Genomic DNA, 18,073 nt, shown 5'->3' with positions numbered 1-18,073 from the left:
TTAGCTCATCTTCCTCGTAGTCTCGTGGGTCTGCGTTCGAATCTCAGGCCTTCAGATGCGGATTTTTCAAGACTAACATTGTCATTGTTGGTTTGCAATTGACTGGCAAGAATGAAGATAAGAGAAAATGAAGCTTTACACGTTCCACATGGTATGCTTTAATGTATAGCCGACAGCGTGAGGAGGAATGCGTTTCCACTCGAACCGAACGCTTTATGTACAAATTGCAAACGGGTACCTGGCCTATACACATCAAAGCACTTCTATGTACACCTACGATACAAACATCTTTGCCAAATACAAAGTGCACTCTGTGCTGACAATGCACGTGCGACAGGCCATGCACAGGATGATGACAAATTATTTTTTAAGATACAGTACTGAAAATACCTTCAGTGTCAATTTTGTTACCAGTGTTTATACATTTCCAGTTCTGAGTTAGTCAAGTTTCATCTACAATAAATAAATAAGTTACCATGCATTTATTTACTGTTGCATCTAGCCATTAGAGCTGCTTCATTAGTGATCATTCCTGAAAAACCTAAAACTAAAAACTAAAAGATGAGGAGCAGCATTACCAATACCTCAAAGTGTTAATGGACACATGGAAAAAAAAAATACAATGCTAGAAATAAAAGCGTTCACTTCACGCCAATGATCAAGCAGGAAGAGAGGGGGAAAAAAAATCAAGATGGAGAAAAATGACTTACTGTATATCATTGTCACACATTTTGAAAAATAAGCGAGCACCCTGGAAAAGTCTGAACTTTACGACGGGGCCAGCAATTTGAGGGGCAAAAAAAGGAAAACAAACACCCTAAAACGTTTGCAAATTAATACTTACTATCCAGCCCCACTTTGCCACTTGCTGTCCACTAAAAACGACATCGCAGTCGCTCAGGAAATCATATTTAGCTGATTCGTTACCTGAAGCATAATGGCCGAAACCTCATATCAATCAGACTATCGGGGCCGCAAAAAAAACATTTTTGTAAAGAACATTTTGTAATGTACGAAAGCAACAGCAGTTTCCCCCAAAATGGTAATTTTACGAGAAAAATGTTTCTAAAAGCCCACTCACTACTTGATTGGGATTTTCCCATCCTTGTACGCCCATTAAAAGCTTTGCTTGGACCTGGCTTTTTTTTAGCGTCTTTAACAGACAAAAAAATGTGCAAAACAACCAAACGGCCCAGGTATGCTTGAGTCTGGGATACCCCTCTCTGAAAGCAACACAGTGGGGTGACACTGGGGTATAGTGGTGCACGGGACAATTTACAGGCAGACTAACAAACAAGAGCTATTGACCTGCAGCTATAGAAAGGGGCGCCGGGTGATTTTCTGCCGTTGCCATGCACTTACAATAAGGAGGGATATTTCCAGCGGCCTGTACCAAATGGCTACGCGTCTCTGGCCTAGCCAAAAATCGTACACAGACGAGGCAGCCATTTTCCTGTTAGTAGAAGCGCGGGGGGAGTATTCAAAGCGAGAGAGTGCTGGTAAAACGTTCAGGAAATTAAACAGCAGGGTGGATGAAGGGAAGGGAGATAACAATAAAAAAAAAAATAGGAAGGCACCCCCCGGGCCCGCATTCTCCCTTTTTAGCTCATTCGCGGGAACGTCCAACGATAGCCAGGATGTAGAGGAAAATGTTGATGATGTCTGTGTAGAGGTTGAGGGCGGCGAAGACGTACTCCTCGGGACTCAGAGACAGCTTCTTGTTGCCCAGGAGAAGCTGGGTGTCCACGGCCAAGAACTGGGGGGAAAAAGACGTGTTAACAAATTCGAGCTGACAAAATGCCCCCCCCCATCCCCCGTCCTGAAACTCACGCAGGTGAACAAGAGGGCGCCCAGCGAGGCGTAGACGATGTGCAGGATCCGGTGGCGGATGAAAATGCAGAGGATGCCGAAGAGGAAGAGGACGATGACGCACACTAAGAGGACGCCGTGGCAGGACGTGAAGTCGTACTTGCTCTGAAGACGCACGCAAAATTGCAACATTTCAAAACCACACATGCACACACACACACACACACACACAAAAGGAGCTGGGGGCCGTTCCTAATATTTTTCCACTTTTGTGCAGCCGCAGAGGAAACTTTCAAGTTGAATAGTCCAAAAGTGCGACACCTCAGCAAATCTGCTGAGAATCAAAGGCCATGAAATTCTAGCTAATGAAAGTCTCTTGACTTTATTTATTTTTTTAACTAACAAATGTCTAAGTGGGCTCCCATTAATATGTCTTCAAAAGTGAATCCAAAAGATGACTTTACAACAAATTTTTCTATGCATCCTCACTAGTCTAAACATGGCGTTCTGTGGAAGTCTGTTTATGGCGTATGAAGTAGATTACAAACAATATGAATGATTAAATCTTATTTGAGATCCCAAGCAATGAGCAATTTAACATGAGTGAGCTTGTAATAGAAAACAAAAACAAAATATTGACTTCATGAAAAGTACAAGCATTCTAAATGTGTAAACGGTACAAGTAATCATTAATTTAATTACACGTACCAAAAAATAATTAAAAGTTACTATTGTTTATTATTCGATGCAACTCACTATGAATGGATGTTTATTAAGGGTCTTATTTAATTCATATTTAGTCAATTCCAAGTCGTGAAATTTAATGAATTAACATTGCTTGCCTTCTTTTGAGCATACAGTATGTGATGTCTTTTTTTTGTTGTTGTTGTCTGAATGCATCAATGTGCTGTGGGGCAGAATTATTTTTAGCAGGTATGCCTGAGGCTGCGTCCAGTGAGCGTGTGAAAATCCTGGTGAAAATCCTCAGTGGTGTTGTGCTGACCTGTAGCGAGAAGAGGACCACGGTGAAGCAAACCACAGCGGTGATGCCCACGGCCATGATGACCGTGTCCGTGTCGTAGAAGCTGGCGATCATGCCCACCATGTAGGACAGGCTCAGGGTCAGGATGGTCTACCGGAGAACGAGAAAGGGGGTTTTAAAAAACAAATAAAAAAAGTCCACCGAGTGCTCATCGGCATATGTCACTTCCTTATATCCAATTCTTTTTTTTTTTTTTTTTAAATGTTTTTACCAGGGCCACTAAGTTCCAGGGGTGCTTGCGGCGGAAGTCGCCGCAGCAGCTGAGCACGATGAGGGAGACCAGGAAGACCACGTAGGAGATGTAGTACGTCCACGGGTTGCGGCGCACAAACACCTTGGCGTCGTCCACGAAGGTGAAGACTGCCACAAAAGAGAAGGTGACCAGCAGCTGCACCGTCAGGACCATGAACACCTGAAGGAGAACAAGGAAGGTGGTGGGTGCCATGGACGAGAATTCTCGTCTTTGAAAATAGTAATATATAACCCGATTCTGGTCACATGCTTTTTTATGGAGGGTAGCTGACACCCTTGACGAGTACTTATCGAAGATTATGCCAAATGAGCACTGTAGTGATAACTGTGACCTTAGACAAGTGCGGCTGCATAGGAAAACATCCTTGTCAAGAAAACTTTGGCCTTGACTTCCATTTTGAAAGTAAACATCAGTTTCAACAGGTTAAGCATTAAGGTGAGGCGACAAATTACCTTTCTGATGAAGGCCTGTCGGATGCTCTTGTCCTCAAAGCCCGAGTTGGTGAACTCCTCGTTGTCGTAGTAAGTTGGAGGCACGTCGCCATGGTAACCGGGGCTGCCACCAGGCGCTGACGAAAAACAAACCGCACGCATTTAACAAGATGGCGATTCAAGATCCGAAACTATCTTTTAGGGACAACTTTTTCCACTTCCGATACGGAAATCAATGCCGTACTAGCAGGAAATAAAAGAGGTTCGATATCCGTTTTTTTGTTTGTTTTTTTTGCTGGCATAGAATACATGAGGTCGAGACGGCCCCGGTTTCTTGGGCTTGCGCACTCACCAGAAGGGTCCCCGGGAAAACCCGGCTGCCCGGGTCCTTGCTGGTAGGGCCCCTGAGGGTAGGGCCCCTGCGGGTAGGGCATCTGGGGGTAAGGCATCTGCGGGTAGGGAGCGGGGCCGAAGCCCGCCTGAGGGAAACCCGGCTGGCCGTAGCCGGCGGCGGGCGGGTAAGGCCCCCCGGGCCCCTGGCTGTAGTTGGGCGGCGGCACGCCGAAGCCTGGCTGCGGGGGTCCGTAGACGTTGTTGTGGAGTGCGTTGGACTCCCCCATAATGGGGTAGCCACTCTTGTCCTGGGACATCTTGTGCCGGGCGCTTCGGGAACGAGCTACGCAAGGAGGAGCACGGAGAAAACCATCACAATTTCTCATTCAAAATCGTCTTCGCATTGGCGGCTTCAAACGGTCACGGGAGAATGACTTTTCAGATTGATTCATGCAAGAGACTAAAATGGCCTCCCCGAAACCAAGTGTAAACAGGAATGTTTTCCTGCGATCACGTTAGCGCCGCATGGGCGTACAAGTGAGTTAGCCACATAAGCGCACACGCGCAAGTGCATGCTGGGCTTGGTTACCATGGAGCCAGGCGCCGCTGCCTTGGCAACAAAATGTATTATTAATCTCGTTTGCCTCCGGATGAGACCTGACATCAAGACTATAAGCTGCGCTCACAAAAAAAAAAACTTTCCACCGCCATCTTGATTAGAGAGCTGTGTGTGTTTTCAGCTTGCTAGGAATCACTACACCACGAACAGCAGTTTGAATGACATTCATTTGAATGTGATATAATTAATGTCATGTACATGTACTTTTGGTGACCTTTCAAAATTTAAAAAAAATAAATTATAATCACATTTTATTCAACCAATACAGATCAGCTGACAATCACGCAACGGGGCCAAATTTCCAATCACGTGATAGGCTCAGGACGATGCTTTCTATTCTTCATTAGAAGTTTTAATAAAAAATCCTGCCCCCCCCAATAATAAAAAAAAAAAATCATGTGGATCCTTGTGATCCCCGCAAAAAAATGACTACTATTATACAACAGCTGTTCTCAAAATGGGGATGCATGGGAGGCACTCAGGGAGCATATCAGACTTTAATTTTAAAGTACCACTTTTTAATGCCGTGACACTCCAGGAAATGCTTCCTTTCAAATTGAGAGTGAATTAACTGGAACACGAGGCAGTTTATAGCTCAATTGTGTTCTAGTGACTCCTTTGCAAAACACTAACATGTCATTCATTTGGTATGTTCCACACAGATAAGCTCAGCAGTTAATACTTCTGTTATTCAATCAAAAAAGGCTTTGAAATTTCACAGGAAATGATTGGCAACTACGGCTTTGGACGCAGGTCATCTGTGTAACCAAATCATGTGGCAAAATGTATGATCTCTTAAAGGTCCCACTTTCAAAAGTGTTGGAACACAATGACTAATGGTGAGTCATCCGCCCCCCCCCCCCTCCCCTCCCTCGCCCGAGGGAGTTCGCCCAGCTTCCTGGCCAACGTGCACATTTCCAATCCTCTTAGCGGAGACGCTCTGCCAATGTGGATCAAGTCCACCATGGCGGCCGGGGGATGGAATCGACTTCAACGAAGAGGGGGGAGGGCGCGCAACACAATTAGTCTGACAAATGCCCAGTTGAATGCCTAACAACATGTGGTGCGTGCCTAGCGTAGGGATGGAAAAAAATAGAGCTACAAACAGAAACTGCTTTTTTGATTTGCAACAGTTAACATCCGCAGGTGAACAGTAGAGTTTGCCACCTGGGTATCTACAGACATATTGTGAAGGTAGGTAGTAATAGTATAATATATAGCCACATTTTTCAACCATTTTTCAGCTTTGTACCAAAACATTTATTATAAATGAAAACATTTTTAAAATGGGCTAGTCGTTGAAGGTGCGCCTTATTCTGTGGAAAATACAATACACACTTTTGGGTTGGTGAAGTAGTTAAAGGGGTACATTTGTAACTACATTGCAGGGGTATTTCTAGACGTATTTTATAATTATAATAATTCAGAAGATATCTTGCCTGTTTGATTTTTGGCTCATCCGTCATAAAATTGTGTCAGCAACAACGCGCATCTGTATAAAATCCAAGAAAACATTTTGCAAAGGAGTCACCATGGTCAATAAGTTGCTTCATGTTTCAATTCCCTTGCTCTTAATTTGAAAAGAAAATGCGCTGCCGCATTAAAAATGACATTTGCTGATTCGTGCAGAAACCCTGTGAAAATCTCACACCCTCCCTCCCGTTTGAGGACCACGGCTACCGTGACAAACGCGGGGACGCAACTGATTGATTTCATGCCGGGTCACACGACCGGACATGAGTCCCGTAGCGTGATGTCACGAGGCCTGTCGGCAGCGCAAATCTGCGCGCGTGTCTTTGAGGCAATGGGCCGGCCGTGTCCGACGGCGCTCACGCCCACTTTTGTGACCGGCGGATACGTTTACAGTCAAAACACTTTGCTCTTCTTTACTCAACAAAGACAAAGACACAACCCCGTCGCATACTGTCTATCAGCCATAGCCCAAAACGTTCAGACATGATAGGCTGATGAATTATTTACAGTTATGGTCAATCATTTGCCCAAAACACCGCAACTGTGACCCACGCTAACATTAACTTCCCCACCCCATCTCTGGTCCAAAGTCAGCTGGGACAGATTCCAGCTTCACCTGTGAGTGACGGACTGTAAGGAGGACAAGCCTGCTGAGCACAGCGCAATTGGGACATTAAAGTTTTCATTCGAAAAAAATAACCTACATTCATTATTTAAATGTGGAGTTGTATGTATATGTATATGTAGTTCCTACTTTAAAAATGATTGTGAGTGTATGAACATTGATTTCTGCTTCAATCTATAGAAGTGCAAGTTTTTTTTTAACATTTATTAAATTTGGAATCATAAGGAATGTGACCTTTTCCAGAAAAACAACATGTGGACCGCCACTGCTCCTCTTTGAAGCTAGCCAGTCTTTTGGTATAAAACAATGATGGGTACTACAATAAATAGTTTGAATGAAAATGTGGAAAAAAAACACGAAACAATTTTTGATAATATCAATTTTGGGGACACTTTAAATCGATTCTGATTCGTGATAAATTAGAATCTGGACGCTTATGTGTATCGCTTTTTGGACCGCCCCCTAGCGGTTAGTATTAAAATAAATTGAGTATCAAATGGTCCAAAAATGCACCTGTATAAACATGTTTTATATTTACGAATTTTCCACTTGCTATAAGGGTGGCCATAGAAATGGCCATAGGGAGCCAAGGGGTGGATTTTGTCAGCCCTGGCCACCCTTTAGGCCCGTAACGACAGCAAACAACGACGTAAGCATCATTTTGATATGTTTGCCCAATTTTACGTTGAAAGATCCACACGTTGTGAAGCTTGGGGGCCATAAAGGGATTGAAAAGCAAAAAGTGGACGCCTCGGTGGCGTTCTGCGCCACCCCAAGACAAACCCGCAAATTTGGTGCAGACGCAGCGGGCGCTCCTCCAACAACATCGGAGGCCTCGCCGGTGCAGGCGAGTGCGACGCAACGTCGGATATAGCAAAGAAACATCCGCGTATCGTGGATGGCGATGGGCGGTTCGCGAGGGCCGTTAGCTCGCCCTGATGGACGAGCTGTCCGTTAGCGTTCCTCGCGTCGCCCGGACGTTTTCGGGGTATTGAAACGAAACGCTTTCATCTCAGCCGCAAGCCCTTCGACTTAAGTGTATTTTTGTTTATTTTTTATGCTCGCGCGACGCTTCACGTCAACAAAGCGAGACGTTAGCCGCTAAACTAGCTGACCGCCGCCAACAGAAAAAAACAAAAGGGCTGGCAAACAGCGCGACTTACCGTCTGTTTCTTCTGTTCGGTTCTTCTTATGTTCTTCCGGAACGTTCGCTGGGGGTCTTTTTAATTCCGTTAATGCTTCGTCGTCTGAGCGATGCGGCGGCGGCGGCGGCGGCGGAGACTCCAACGTCAAATGGTCAAGTGGGTCAGTCGGTTACGTCACCTCGCGAAGCGATGACGCGGGTCACGTGATGCGTTATCGCAACCAAAGCAGATGCCGGGTTTTTGGGGTTGGCATTTGGCACGTGACAAAGAAGGTCTGACGTCATCGGCAGGCTCTTTCCAGAATTTCTACCCGAAACTAGAATCTTCTCGGTTATGTCATATATCTGAGCCCAGCTAGATTATTTACAAGGAAAATTCAATTTTTTTCTTTTACTTTTCATTCTATTCTAATTTGATTCTATTATGTTTTGTGAAACCACACTAATCTAAACATGATATTCAAATGATTATTGTATTGGTGGAGTAGGAAGCAACAAAATCCATGTTGTTCTCCCTCTCAGGGGGTGGGTGGCCTTTTGCAAATGTCTCAATGATGCTTGGTTGACATTCCACAAAGAAAAGTTTAATCAGTTTTTTCTCCTTTAGTTTTGTGGAGGCCCATAGAACGTACTGTAAATCATATTTTGGGTCGACTTCTTCCAAAAAAATGCGTGAGGGTCAAATCAAACTTTTATTAACAGTAAGTAACGGCCAGTAAGGTCTTTGCTTCTCAAAAATCATTTAAAAATTCAACTTCTTCTCAGGATCACCGATGAGAAATTGTAAACATTTGAGTCTTCACTCCTCACAAAATTGACCGAGATTGTCTTCTCTTCCCATCAAAGACGTTTGAAGTCATTCGGCGCCTGTCGCTTTCACACCCGCTTTTACCTTGCGCGGAAAACCAAAAACAGAAAAATATATAAATATGTGCCTGGAATGGTTAAAGACATAAAAACGCGTCCGCGGCATCGAACGAGTCACAACGCTGAGAAAAGCCCCGCAACGGGATAATGTCTTCCCCTCTCCCAAAAGTCCCCAAAGGATTGTCTCTGGTCGGAGAACAAGCGGAAGGCGGTCTTGGCGCGGCCGAACGGGCTACTGGTTGCACGTCCGGGCCTGCAGCAGGTTGTCCAGCTCCGTCTTGCTGATGGTCCCGTACGCCTGGCAGTAGCTGCCCAGCTTGGCGCGGGGGTCTCCCGCCGCCGGGACGTTGCAGTTGTTCCGGAAGACCTTCTTGCTGAAGCGCTGAGCCGCTCGTCCGTCGCGGGCCAGGGAGCCGGAGCGCCGGTTCTGCGCGGGACCGACGGATTGAGACAAGAGGCCCGGCGGCCCGCGGGTGTCCTTCCGGCTCACCGTGTTAGCGGCGGTGAGGCCCAGTCCCGGAGGCGACCCGCTTTTGCGGACCAGCGGGTTGTTGTGCGTATGGCTGAGCGCCAAGGAGAAGGCGCGGTTGGGGTGCGCCGGGGCCGAGCGACCGCGCCTGATGATCTGCTCCGCCACCTTTGGGGAAGGAAGAACAGCCAAACTTTTGTCAATGACGCATCCCGTGTGAGAGATTTTTTAGACGAGTACCAACTAAGGAAAAAGAAAAATCAGTCACTTTAACGCAACGTTCCAATTCATTTGCTCTTCGTTTGACTAAACTAGAACGAGCTATTGCATCCGTCGTTCTCTTCTTATCGCAACCACTGATATAACGGTCCATTTGCTGAGGAGAAAAGTCTGCTTTTTACCTTGAGTGTTTGTGTGTTTAGCTTCAACGTGTCTGTTTTGTTCCACTTCTCGATCTTCCGAAGCATTTTGTTTTTGCGTTTTACTTACTGGCTCATTGTATTACTTGGCTTGTCCCTTAAAAAAATGCAGAGCTGATGCTGTTTGTTGAATTTCCTCTATAGTTATTGTGCGTAGTGCCACCATGCGTGACTTTCCAGAACGGGCTACTACAAAAGTGGACAGTAACTTTTTCAATGGCAGTAAATGTAAATGCAGTGAATCCCTATTCTTATGTGAATAGCACACCCCTATAAAAAAACGTTGCTTGAAGTGGACGCACGTCAAATAATGCGTCAAAGGCGCCGCGACGCAGGTAAATGAGAGCGAGGTCACAAGTTAGCAAAGTTAGCTTCCTCTTCCATTTCATTTGCCCTTAATTCGTAAAGAGAAATGCGCAGTCCTTGTCCGGGCAAGGAATATTTGCAGATACCTGTAGAAATTCTGTTAAAATCTCCTTCCCGTATGCCTATTTGAGCGACGCGGCGCTAAAAGGCGCTTACTGTGTTATCTCTGCCGTCCCCCGTTGGCGACGAGGCGGCACTGCCGCCCCCGTCTCTGTCTCTGTCGGGTCGGGTGCCGGCCGCGCTTGAGTGAACGAAGCCATCTGGATGAAGACAAATCCGGAGCTCCGGTTTGGTTCGCTCGCTCGATGGCGCTCGCGGCTACGCTCCGACATACTTGGCGCGTGCGTGATGGGGTTGTAAGTGCACGGGGCCGGACAGGGGGTCTCCGAAGGCTCCGTCTTGTCTTCGGGAGGAGGGGGCGATGGCTTCTCCGCCCTCCGCGGACTTTCGCTTTCCGTCTTTGCGTCCCGGTTGTCGTCTCCTCTGTCCTTGCGGCCGAGTTTCTCCCTGCCGGCGACGCCTTCTTTGGGGTGGATGAGGCGGAGCATCCCCTGATGGCTTTTCTTCTCTCGGATCATCTGCCAGCGAGCGCGTTATTTTGGGAGGGGCCGTTTGAACTCATTCACCGCCATCGACAGCTACAGACCTCAAAGCTTCGTTTTTACCGGGCAACACATGGAATTACAAAGCCGCGATTCGCTTTGTACCTCGTAGAGTTTGTTGCGGTACTGCTCCACCGATAACTGAACGTCGTCATCTAGCGGCAGCACTACGTCGTAGTTGAGAGACAGCTCCTTGCCCGGATTGTGGAACCTGCAACAACAACGCGCGCGACATGTAAAATGATACCTCAACATCAATTGACTCCAATTTATTGACCTCAGTTTTTGCAATATTTGTCAAGTTAGTACCTGGCTACGTAAGGATGCTGCAGGGCTTTTTCGGCGGTCAGCCTCTTGTCAGGGTTGAAGACCAGCAAAGCCTTGAGGAGGTCCAGGGCGTCGGAAGGGACCGACTTCAGGTGCTCCTCCAAAAGAACCTGGGGCCTGCCCGGGGAACACATAACATATAAAAACGGGAGAATAGCAAACAAGTACGATTTAGTTGCCTTTAACATAAGCAAGAGGATAAAAAGTTGCCTCACTTGAGTAATATCCTCTGGATGACCGATGAGCCGATTTCCGATTTGACGGCCAGGACGTCTGGTAATTTAAACGCATCCGTTTAAAGAAAACAACAAACGGAAAACGTTTTGAACAATCTGCCGACACGTCACCTTCCGGACACGGGTGCGGGATGGCGCTCATGATCTTCTCAATCTGATTGATGGTGGACGTTCCGGGGAACAAGGCCTTCCCCAGCAACATCTCGCCCAGGATGCAGCCCAGGCTCCACATGTCCACGCCCTTTGTGTACCTTACAAACCCAAAAAACAGCGCTTCTTGTTTGGAACGTTGCGCGGAGGCGGGCCCGCAATCTCCTCCGGAAGTCAGCGCGGTACCTGGTGGAGCCCAGCAGGATCTCGGGGGCCCGGTACCACCTGGTGGCTACGTACTCCGTCAGCGCCGGGTTGCCGCTGTCCTCTTGGTCCTGGCTGAGCGAACGGGCCAGGCCGAAGTCGCAAAGCTTGACCACGCAGTCCGAGTCCACCAGCACGTTGGATGGCTGGGAACAAAAACAAACAAAAAAAACTAAAAGAAGAAGTTGCAAAATCAAGCAAAGCGGAGCCGCACTGTTCTTCTCCTCTAATAGTGGGGTGGGCCACTTCTGGCGCATTTGTCCCCAAAGAACATGCTTTTTCTTTTCTTTTTCGGTGTAAAGTGTAATTGCACATCTATGTCGTACCTTTTGGTCCCGGTGGATGACGTTCCCCGAGTGCAGATATTTGACGGCCTTGAGCAGCTGGTACATGACGTAGCGCTTGTGGATGTCCTTCAGTAGCGTTCCTTTTTTTATGACCGCATGCAGGTCGCTGTCTGTAGAATAAGACACACAAATCTAAGATAGTTCATCAACATTTTGCCTACGTGCTGCAGAAGCCATGCCAAACTCACCCATGTACTCAAAGATGAGATAAATGTCTTTGTCGTTTTGGGCCCGGATGACATTTTGGAGTTTGACTACGTTGGGATGATCCCCGAACTCCTGCTCGCACAGCAACGGAACATCTGGTCAATTCTGACCCTCTGATGATGCTATTTGTGTTTTAGTTTAGTGTGTGTGCGGATGTGTGCGTATGTTTGTGTGTGTTAGGGTTTTCCCAGGGGGCGCTGACAAGCCAACTTTTTTCAGGTAATGGCTGGTTGAACATTAACAAGCAGATAATGTGTCAAGGCCTTTTACAGACCAAGGGGAGCAAGGGATTATAGAAGAAAATCTGAAACACATTCACTTGATTTTCCATGACTTGGAGATTGGCTGGGTAGCAGAGATTTTTTTTTTTTTGGGGGGGGGTTACCTGCAGGAACATGACTTCTCTAAAGGTCCGCTGCGAGGAAAAAAAACAAAAAAACAAGCAGGATGTAAATTCATCATCAGCCAAACATGGGTGATTTTGAACGGCTGATAGTACCGTGCGTTATTCAGAAAAGGGCCCACCTGAGCATCCGTCTTGTTCCTGAAGGCGTCGAAAATCTTTTTGACGGCCACGATCTCACCCGTTTGCCTGTCCAACGCCTTCCAAACGATACCGTACGCCTGCAACACGCAAAAGACTCATCAGACATCAGCGACTTTTTCTCACGCTTTTCGGATTGCTTCGCATCTTAATTTTCCATTTATGAAGTGAGCGCTTTTTAAACCATTTTCAATGCCCTCTTTATTATGTTGAATTGTGGTAATGAATAAATGATAACAATCATCAGCAACTTTTTCATACTTTTTTTAATCGCTTCACATCATAACTTTCTATTTTTTTAAAATGAGCATTTTTTTTTTTACATTTTGCATATTGCGATAATGCAAAATCGATAGAAAAACATTTGTGACTTTTTCATACTTTTTTCTAATTGCTTCACATCGTTTTTCATCATTCAGCTTTTTTCAGTTTAGATATTTAGATATTAAACATTTTTCAGTCCCAGACCTCATGTTTAATCGCAATAAACTTACTGCCATAAGTGTGTGTATAGAAAAAAATGGGAGAAATGTTTCTCTTCAGCCGTCAGCCCTGTAATCTGTTATATCATTGCAAATATACAAATTAATGGATAACCTGGTTTAAAGATGCATGCACACACGGGTTTTTCCACGTTCGTAGTCTGTCGCAATTACTTGAATGTATTCCCGTTAAGGTGTAAAACAGGTTAACCAGCTGTGTAACTTGACACAGTTTTTCAGCCTTATTTTCCACTTTTCTGTCTGCTGGACGTCATATTTAAAAAAGAAAGGGAAAACATACATTTTAAACTAGAGAATGGGACCATTACACATTCGTGCGGCACAGGCGGGCAGTAATATTATTAAACATGTGTAAATCCGGGCAAAAAAAAAGCCTTTCAAATAAGAAAAAACGAAGAAGTCGGCCTTGGGCAGATAGGTAAACAACGTATAACTTCAGGTAGAAGATGCGTTCACGTCTCCTAAGTACAACTCACAAGTTAGAAATATAAAAACACTCACTCCTTTGCCAAGTCTTTTCTTGATCTCGTATTTGGTAGATATGTGTTCCTCCACTTCTGGCATGCTGCCGGATTTGACACTTTTGCTCATTTTGAACGCTTGCAAACTTCCCGTGCCACGACGGCGTCTCAAAAAGTCGGACGATAATCGGATGACCGCAAAGTAGTCGCGGCTAACCGGAAGTAGTAATGATTCTCCAAACGAAACAAAAAGTTCTTATTTTTCTTCTTTCCACGCCATCGAAATTGTATTTTGAACGTCAGTTGGTAGTGGTTCAGTGGTTGTTGGTTAGTACGAATCGGTTAGCAAATGTCGTTGAACGAAGTGGGACGAAGAGGAAAAACCAAGCAGGTGGAGCCATTTTCCATCCGAAGCTAAACAGCCATTTTAAAGTTGGACTTCCCTTCTCGCGGTCAGTTGGGAGGCGTTTGGCCGAAGCATGATTGCCCGGTCGGTCGTGTGGCGCGCGGCGACGAGTCGGGCCCGAATCGAGGTGGTTGTAGGCGGTGGGAGACCCGGACCTGAGTTTTGTCTCAACTTGTCGTCGTGGAAACCGGACGGCGCCGCCGGCCAACGAGCTGCGACGATTGCGGTGACGTCACGCGCTCGCTGTTGTCATGGTGACACGCCTCGCGTAAGAGAGGGGCACGTGCTGTGTGATCCCCTTCTTTCATCAGAGTTGCTTCATTTGAGTGAAATTCTAAAAAGCAAGATAGCAATGTTGTTTCGGTAATAAACAAACAAACAAAGAAAGAAATAGAAAAAAGACATGTAAATAAGGGACTGAAAAAAAAGGAAATAAACGTCATGGTAGCTTTGTCGCCTCCTGCTGGTAACAAAAGGGCACAGTCTTTTTTCCTCACGAATTTTTTGCTCTATTTTTTCTTAAATGTTCATTTACATCATTTTGTTTATCTACAAAAAAAAATCAATATACAGGAAACAAAATATGGAAAAATGACATGTAATATTTTGACATTTTCACTTGTACGAAATGTATAAGAACAAATGAAATGTTTCTGACTGGCTGGTTGCTATGTAATACGTTTTTTTTTTAATCAAAAATCTTAGCCACACAAACTGATTTTGAGGTATATTTCCATGTTTTATTGTTCAAAAGAAGTGTGTGTGATTTTGGAGGGCAAGACCCAAAACATTTGTATATACAAGGATAAGTCTTAATAAATATTTAGTGTACGTAGTCCCTAAAGTGAGGGGGTTAGATTAGTTCAAAGAAGACACCATGAAAAATGGAACATACTACTGTACAGTCATGAACATGAATCTAATCTTTCCAGGTTTTAATAAGATATAAATCTTAATTATTAATAACATACAGTCCTTTCTTTGTCATTTCCTGCAATAATATCGTAGAAGTAAAAAACAGACACAACGGGAAAGGAATCAATTGAAAAAAAAAAAGATGGGAGTTGGTACCGAACATAGATAAGGGGACACACGGAGCGGGTACGAGACCCAAAGGAGAGCGACGCCATTGGCTCAGGAGGCGTGCAGGAAGCGGTTGAAGGCGTTGTAGGCCGACTCCAGGTCGAAGAGCATCTGGCGCACTTGGCTGTCGTCCAGCTCGTCCGAGGCCGACATGCTGCTCAGGGTGCTCAACCTGAGCGCGCACACAGGAGACGCCTTTATGCGAAGGCGGGGGGAGGGGAGGGAAAAAAGACGACGGCTCGCCGGCGACGGCGACTGACCAGAGGCTGACTTTGTCCTTGGCCTCCGAGTCGGGAGGCATGTTGCTCATGCGGTTCATGGTCTCCATCAGCTCGCGCAGATCCGGTTGAATCTAATCCAAACACGTGTACGCTTGTTGTTGCCAGCCGACAACCTAAACCTTTTAGTTTAGGTCCTATACTAAAAACACCTCAACTACTAAACTGGGTCCGAAAGGGACTAACGGGACCTTTCGAGTTATCCGTTTAACCCCTACAAAGTTGAGGGCTGGGGTTTTCCATCGAACTCAACTTTTTGGGAACATTAACAATAACAGTTGATGCATTTACGTTCTATACTGCTGCGCGAGCTTCTGAGTTTGCGTTTCCAAACCTACTTCGTCCATGGCTCTGATCTCCAATCTCAGCTTGTCCATGACGGTGATAAACAGCTACCGAAAAAAAAAAAAAAAAAGCAGAGTGAGTAAGTAGCATCAAGAGGAAATAAAGTCCTGTGGTCTTTTCATTCATCATGGGCTGAGATGAAGTCTAATTTGCAGAGATTTGCCAAAAGATTGAAGCCATTCACTCGAGCGCTAACCGTTCATTTCGCAATGAGCGTCTCATGCGCACTGATTGAAGGGGCAAACGTACGGAAACGATGTCGGCGATGCAGCGGTTCAAGTTGCCCTTGTCGTCCTTGATGGTGATTGGCCGATCCTCCTTGATCCGCTCCATGGCCAGCGGGCAGTCCAACTACGAGAGGAGGGGAAAAAAAAAAAAAAAAAAAAAAGATCCATTTAGGCACCGCATTAGCATTAATCAAAAACGAGGTTGAATAAGTGGCTGAAAGTACCAAGTGGAACACCATTGAATATTTTTCCATCCAAGCCTTTCACCCCTTTGCATTTAAATGCAATGTTACAGCAATGTGTAGATTTTTTTATTTTTGTCTGATTGGAAGGGAAAACTCACTCTGTACTTGCGGCAGAAATCGTCGATGGAGCCCACGTCGGAGCCCTGTACCTGCTTGAACGCCGCCTTGTACTGGACCAGCAGTCTGGAACACGAACCCGTGTACCTTAAAAAAAAACATACATCCATTATAACATCATTCAAATAAATAAGAATTGAACGGAAATATGATCAAATAAAAAAAAAATCTAGAAAATTATTGGGTTTTATTATAATGATTATGAAAAAAGAAAAAAAGAGAATCTAATTAAAATAATAGACCAAAACTGATAATACATATTACCATTAAAACAAATAATAATGTAACAAAATATATTATATGAAAGGTTTTTATTAAGAAGACTATTGTTTTTACTATAATTATATGCGATAATTGACACAAAATATACAAATAAACAAAATATTCCAACCAATAATTATTATATAACTAGAGGAAATGAATTGGGAGATATATATATAAAAAAAGAACACAAACTTCTAATTGAAAACAAGTCAAGCAGGAAAGTCACATCTTTAAAGAAAAAAAACACACACAGTCCCAACTCACTCATTGGGCGTGACGCAGTCTTTGATGTAAGCTTTCTCCAGCGCCTGCAAGGTCTTGACAACAGCAAACAACTCGGCCATGTTGTCGTACCTTCGTGGGAAAAAAAAAAAAAAAAAAAAAAAAAAAACATCCTACAGTGGCCTGCCCAACATTTAATAAAATACAGATGACCTGTTTACAAGTATATTCATAATGACATTTCACTATGAATATTTTTCCCTTACAAGCAAAACATGTTTTGCTCCACTTTATATTTTATGTAAGGTTCTACCAAGTAACTGTTTAAAAAATGCTCAGCTTATGACTGGTGTAGAAATGGAATTTGGCTGCTTAGCGGCAGATATTTTCTGGTGGATGACAAGGGCTCTTGTAAAACCCAAGGTTATGTGCCATATAAATGTATCAAATAAAAACACTTTCATATGTAAATAACACGTGAGTACTTGATTTTTGGGCGTCTAATGAATTTAAGTAATTGGAAAAAAAAACTCAAATTGGCCTACGTATCCTTCGATGTTTTTGTAGGTGGCCCTCACGGGAAGAAGTTTGGATACCCTCAGAGTTATGACAACGGGGTAATCCACTAACACTTACTTTTCTCTTTCTCTTGCATTTTTGTATAATTTCACCTCCTGGAATCACAAAAAGAAAGACGTCAGATCATGATATTCGAGTCTAATTGAACTTGCACGACTTTTACCTCATACAGTTCCGGTTTATTCGTTGGAGCTCCTGGAAGAAGACGAGGCCATAACTTTAGTTGTGATATAAGAATAACTGCATTTGCTATTCGATATGTGCACATGTTCTTATTGTAGAACTAAAAATGTGTTCTTAGAACGGAGCTTACCTGCTCCCATGTTCCCTGAAACTGGTATCCCTTGGAACATGATGTTTGATGTACCCGACCTAAGAAAAGCAGAATTTTTGCCAATTTGCCGAGTTAAGTGTCTTTTATACCCAGTCTGGATTATTATGTACACACACGGAAGTAGCGCGACACTACCTACGACACAGTTCAGGAGCTCGAAACAAGGATAAACCTAATAGCATTTCAAAAAGGTTAACTATAGCAACAAACAAAGAAGAATTAAATCCCCAGATAAAAATGTCGACAAACTTGTAGCTTGTCGGCCTTGTTTAGAAAGTAACCAGCTAGCTCGAAGTTAGCTTTCAATGCTAACTCGTAGCAAGGACCTTTTAAAACTGCCAGGGCCCGTCCTATGGGGTTGGAAAGTAACTTTTCGTGTGTACTAACATTTCGTTTTGGGTTGGTAGATCGTCCTATGCGTGTTTGATTTATCAAGAAAAACAAAAAACATACACACACACAAAATAGCTTACCCTTTCCGTGAAGCTGCTATGACGTCAATGTAAACACCCTCCTTCAACAGGACAGGCCAAGGTGTGTCC

The 18,073-nt window shown here is 44.6% G+C and overlaps 3 protein-coding genes across 5 annotated transcripts; all 3 read right to left on the bottom strand.

Moving 5' to 3' along the window:
- Window positions 1-134: 134 nt before the first annotated feature.
- grinaa (glutamate receptor, ionotropic, N-methyl D-aspartate-associated protein 1a (glutamate binding)) lies at window positions 135-7,918 on the bottom strand. Its single transcript, XM_088405108.1, has 7 exons — window positions 7,749-7,918; window positions 3,888-4,211; window positions 3,557-3,672; window positions 3,063-3,263; window positions 2,813-2,941; window positions 1,831-1,974; window positions 135-1,756 (listed from the first exon to the last, which is right to left on the bottom strand). Exons 2-7 carry the CDS (start codon window positions 4,183-4,185, stop codon window positions 1,607-1,609), a joined length of 1,038 nt encoding a protein of 345 aa, XP_088261234.1. The 5' UTR covers window positions 4,186-4,211; window positions 7,749-7,918; the 3' UTR covers window positions 135-1,606.
- Window positions 7,919-8,408: 490 nt separating this feature from the next.
- On the bottom strand, window positions 8,409-14,056 carry mapk15 (mitogen-activated protein kinase 15). Of its 2 annotated transcripts, XM_088405002.1 has the most exons (14): window positions 13,472-14,056; window positions 12,449-12,547; window positions 12,309-12,338; window positions 11,905-11,995; window positions 11,696-11,826; window positions 11,352-11,515; window positions 11,127-11,266; window positions 10,995-11,052; window positions 10,762-10,896; window positions 10,558-10,663; window positions 10,185-10,428; window positions 10,007-10,110; window positions 9,087-9,233; window positions 8,409-9,023 (listed from the first exon to the last, which is right to left on the bottom strand). In XM_088405002.1, the coding sequence occupies exons 1-14, from the start codon at window positions 13,559-13,561 to the stop codon at window positions 8,829-8,831; spliced, it is 1,734 nt and encodes a 577-aa protein (XP_088261128.1). In that variant the 5' UTR covers window positions 13,562-14,056; the 3' UTR covers window positions 8,409-8,828. The 2 variants fall into 2 exon arrangements, with proteins under 2 accessions (XP_088261128.1, XP_088261127.1); XM_088405001.1 differs by having other exon boundaries at window positions 8,409-9,233.
- Window positions 14,057-14,555: 499 nt separating this feature from the next.
- On the bottom strand, window positions 14,556-18,063 carry vps28 (VPS28 subunit of ESCRT-I). 2 transcript variants are annotated; one of them, XM_088405004.1, is made up of 10 exons: window positions 18,005-18,063; window positions 17,511-17,569; window positions 17,361-17,392; window positions 17,255-17,292; window positions 16,661-16,750; window positions 16,114-16,219; window positions 15,793-15,894; window positions 15,537-15,590; window positions 15,181-15,272; window positions 14,556-15,092 (listed from the first exon to the last, which is right to left on the bottom strand). In XM_088405004.1, exons 2-10 carry the CDS (start codon window positions 17,548-17,550, stop codon window positions 14,972-14,974), a joined length of 675 nt encoding a protein of 224 aa, XP_088261130.1. In that variant the 5' UTR covers window positions 17,551-17,569; window positions 18,005-18,063; the 3' UTR covers window positions 14,556-14,971. The 2 variants fall into 2 exon arrangements, with proteins under 2 accessions (XP_088261130.1, XP_088261129.1); XM_088405003.1 differs by lacking the exon at window positions 18,005-18,063 and adding an exon at window positions 17,919-17,963.
- Between the last annotated feature and the right edge of the window lie 10 nt (window positions 18,064-18,073).

Source organism: Hippichthys cyanospilos, chromosome 21 (assembly GCF_059441005.1).
Source record: "Hippichthys cyanospilos isolate Australia breed blue-spotted pipefish chromosome 21, RoL_Hcya_1.0, whole genome shotgun sequence".
NCBI lineage: Eukaryota > Metazoa > Chordata > Actinopteri > Syngnathiformes > Syngnathidae > Hippichthys > Hippichthys cyanospilos.
The sequence above is the reverse complement of the archived record's forward strand: the minus strand, read 5'-3'. Positions and strand labels throughout refer to the sequence as shown.

Coding starts and splice junctions, on each gene's coding strand:
- grinaa (XM_088405108.1), bottom strand. CDS start 4,185: ATGTCCCAGGACAAGAGTGGCTACCCCATTATGGGGGAGTCCAACGCA. Junction 3,673..3,887: donor TTTTCCCGGGGACCCTTCTG/GTGAGTGCGCAA, acceptor GTTTTTCGTCAG/CGCCTGGTGGCAGCCCCGGT. Junction 2,942..3,062: donor CCTGGAACTTAGTGGCCCTG/GTAAAAACATTT, acceptor GTTCTCCGGTAG/ACCATCCTGACCCTGAGCCT.
- mapk15 (XM_088405001.1), bottom strand. CDS start 13,561: ATGAGCAAAAGTGTCAAATCCGGCAGCATGCCAGAAGTGGAGGAACAC. Junction 11,053..11,126: donor CCCGCACCCGTGTCCGGAAG/GTGACGTGTCGG, acceptor TTAAATTACCAG/ACGTCCTGGCCGTCAAATCG. Junction 10,897..10,994: donor ATCCAGAGGATATTACTCAA/GTGAGGCAACTT, acceptor TTCCCCGGGCAG/GCCCCAGGTTCTTTTGGAGG.
- vps28 (XM_088405003.1), bottom strand. Junction 16,220..16,660: donor GACTGCGTCACGCCCAATGA/GTGAGTTGGGAC, acceptor TTTTTTTTTAAG/GTACACGGGTTCGTGTTCCA. Junction 15,273..15,536: donor AGATCAGAGCCATGGACGAA/GTAGGTTTGGAA, acceptor TGTTTGGATTAG/ATTCAACCGGATCTGCGCGA.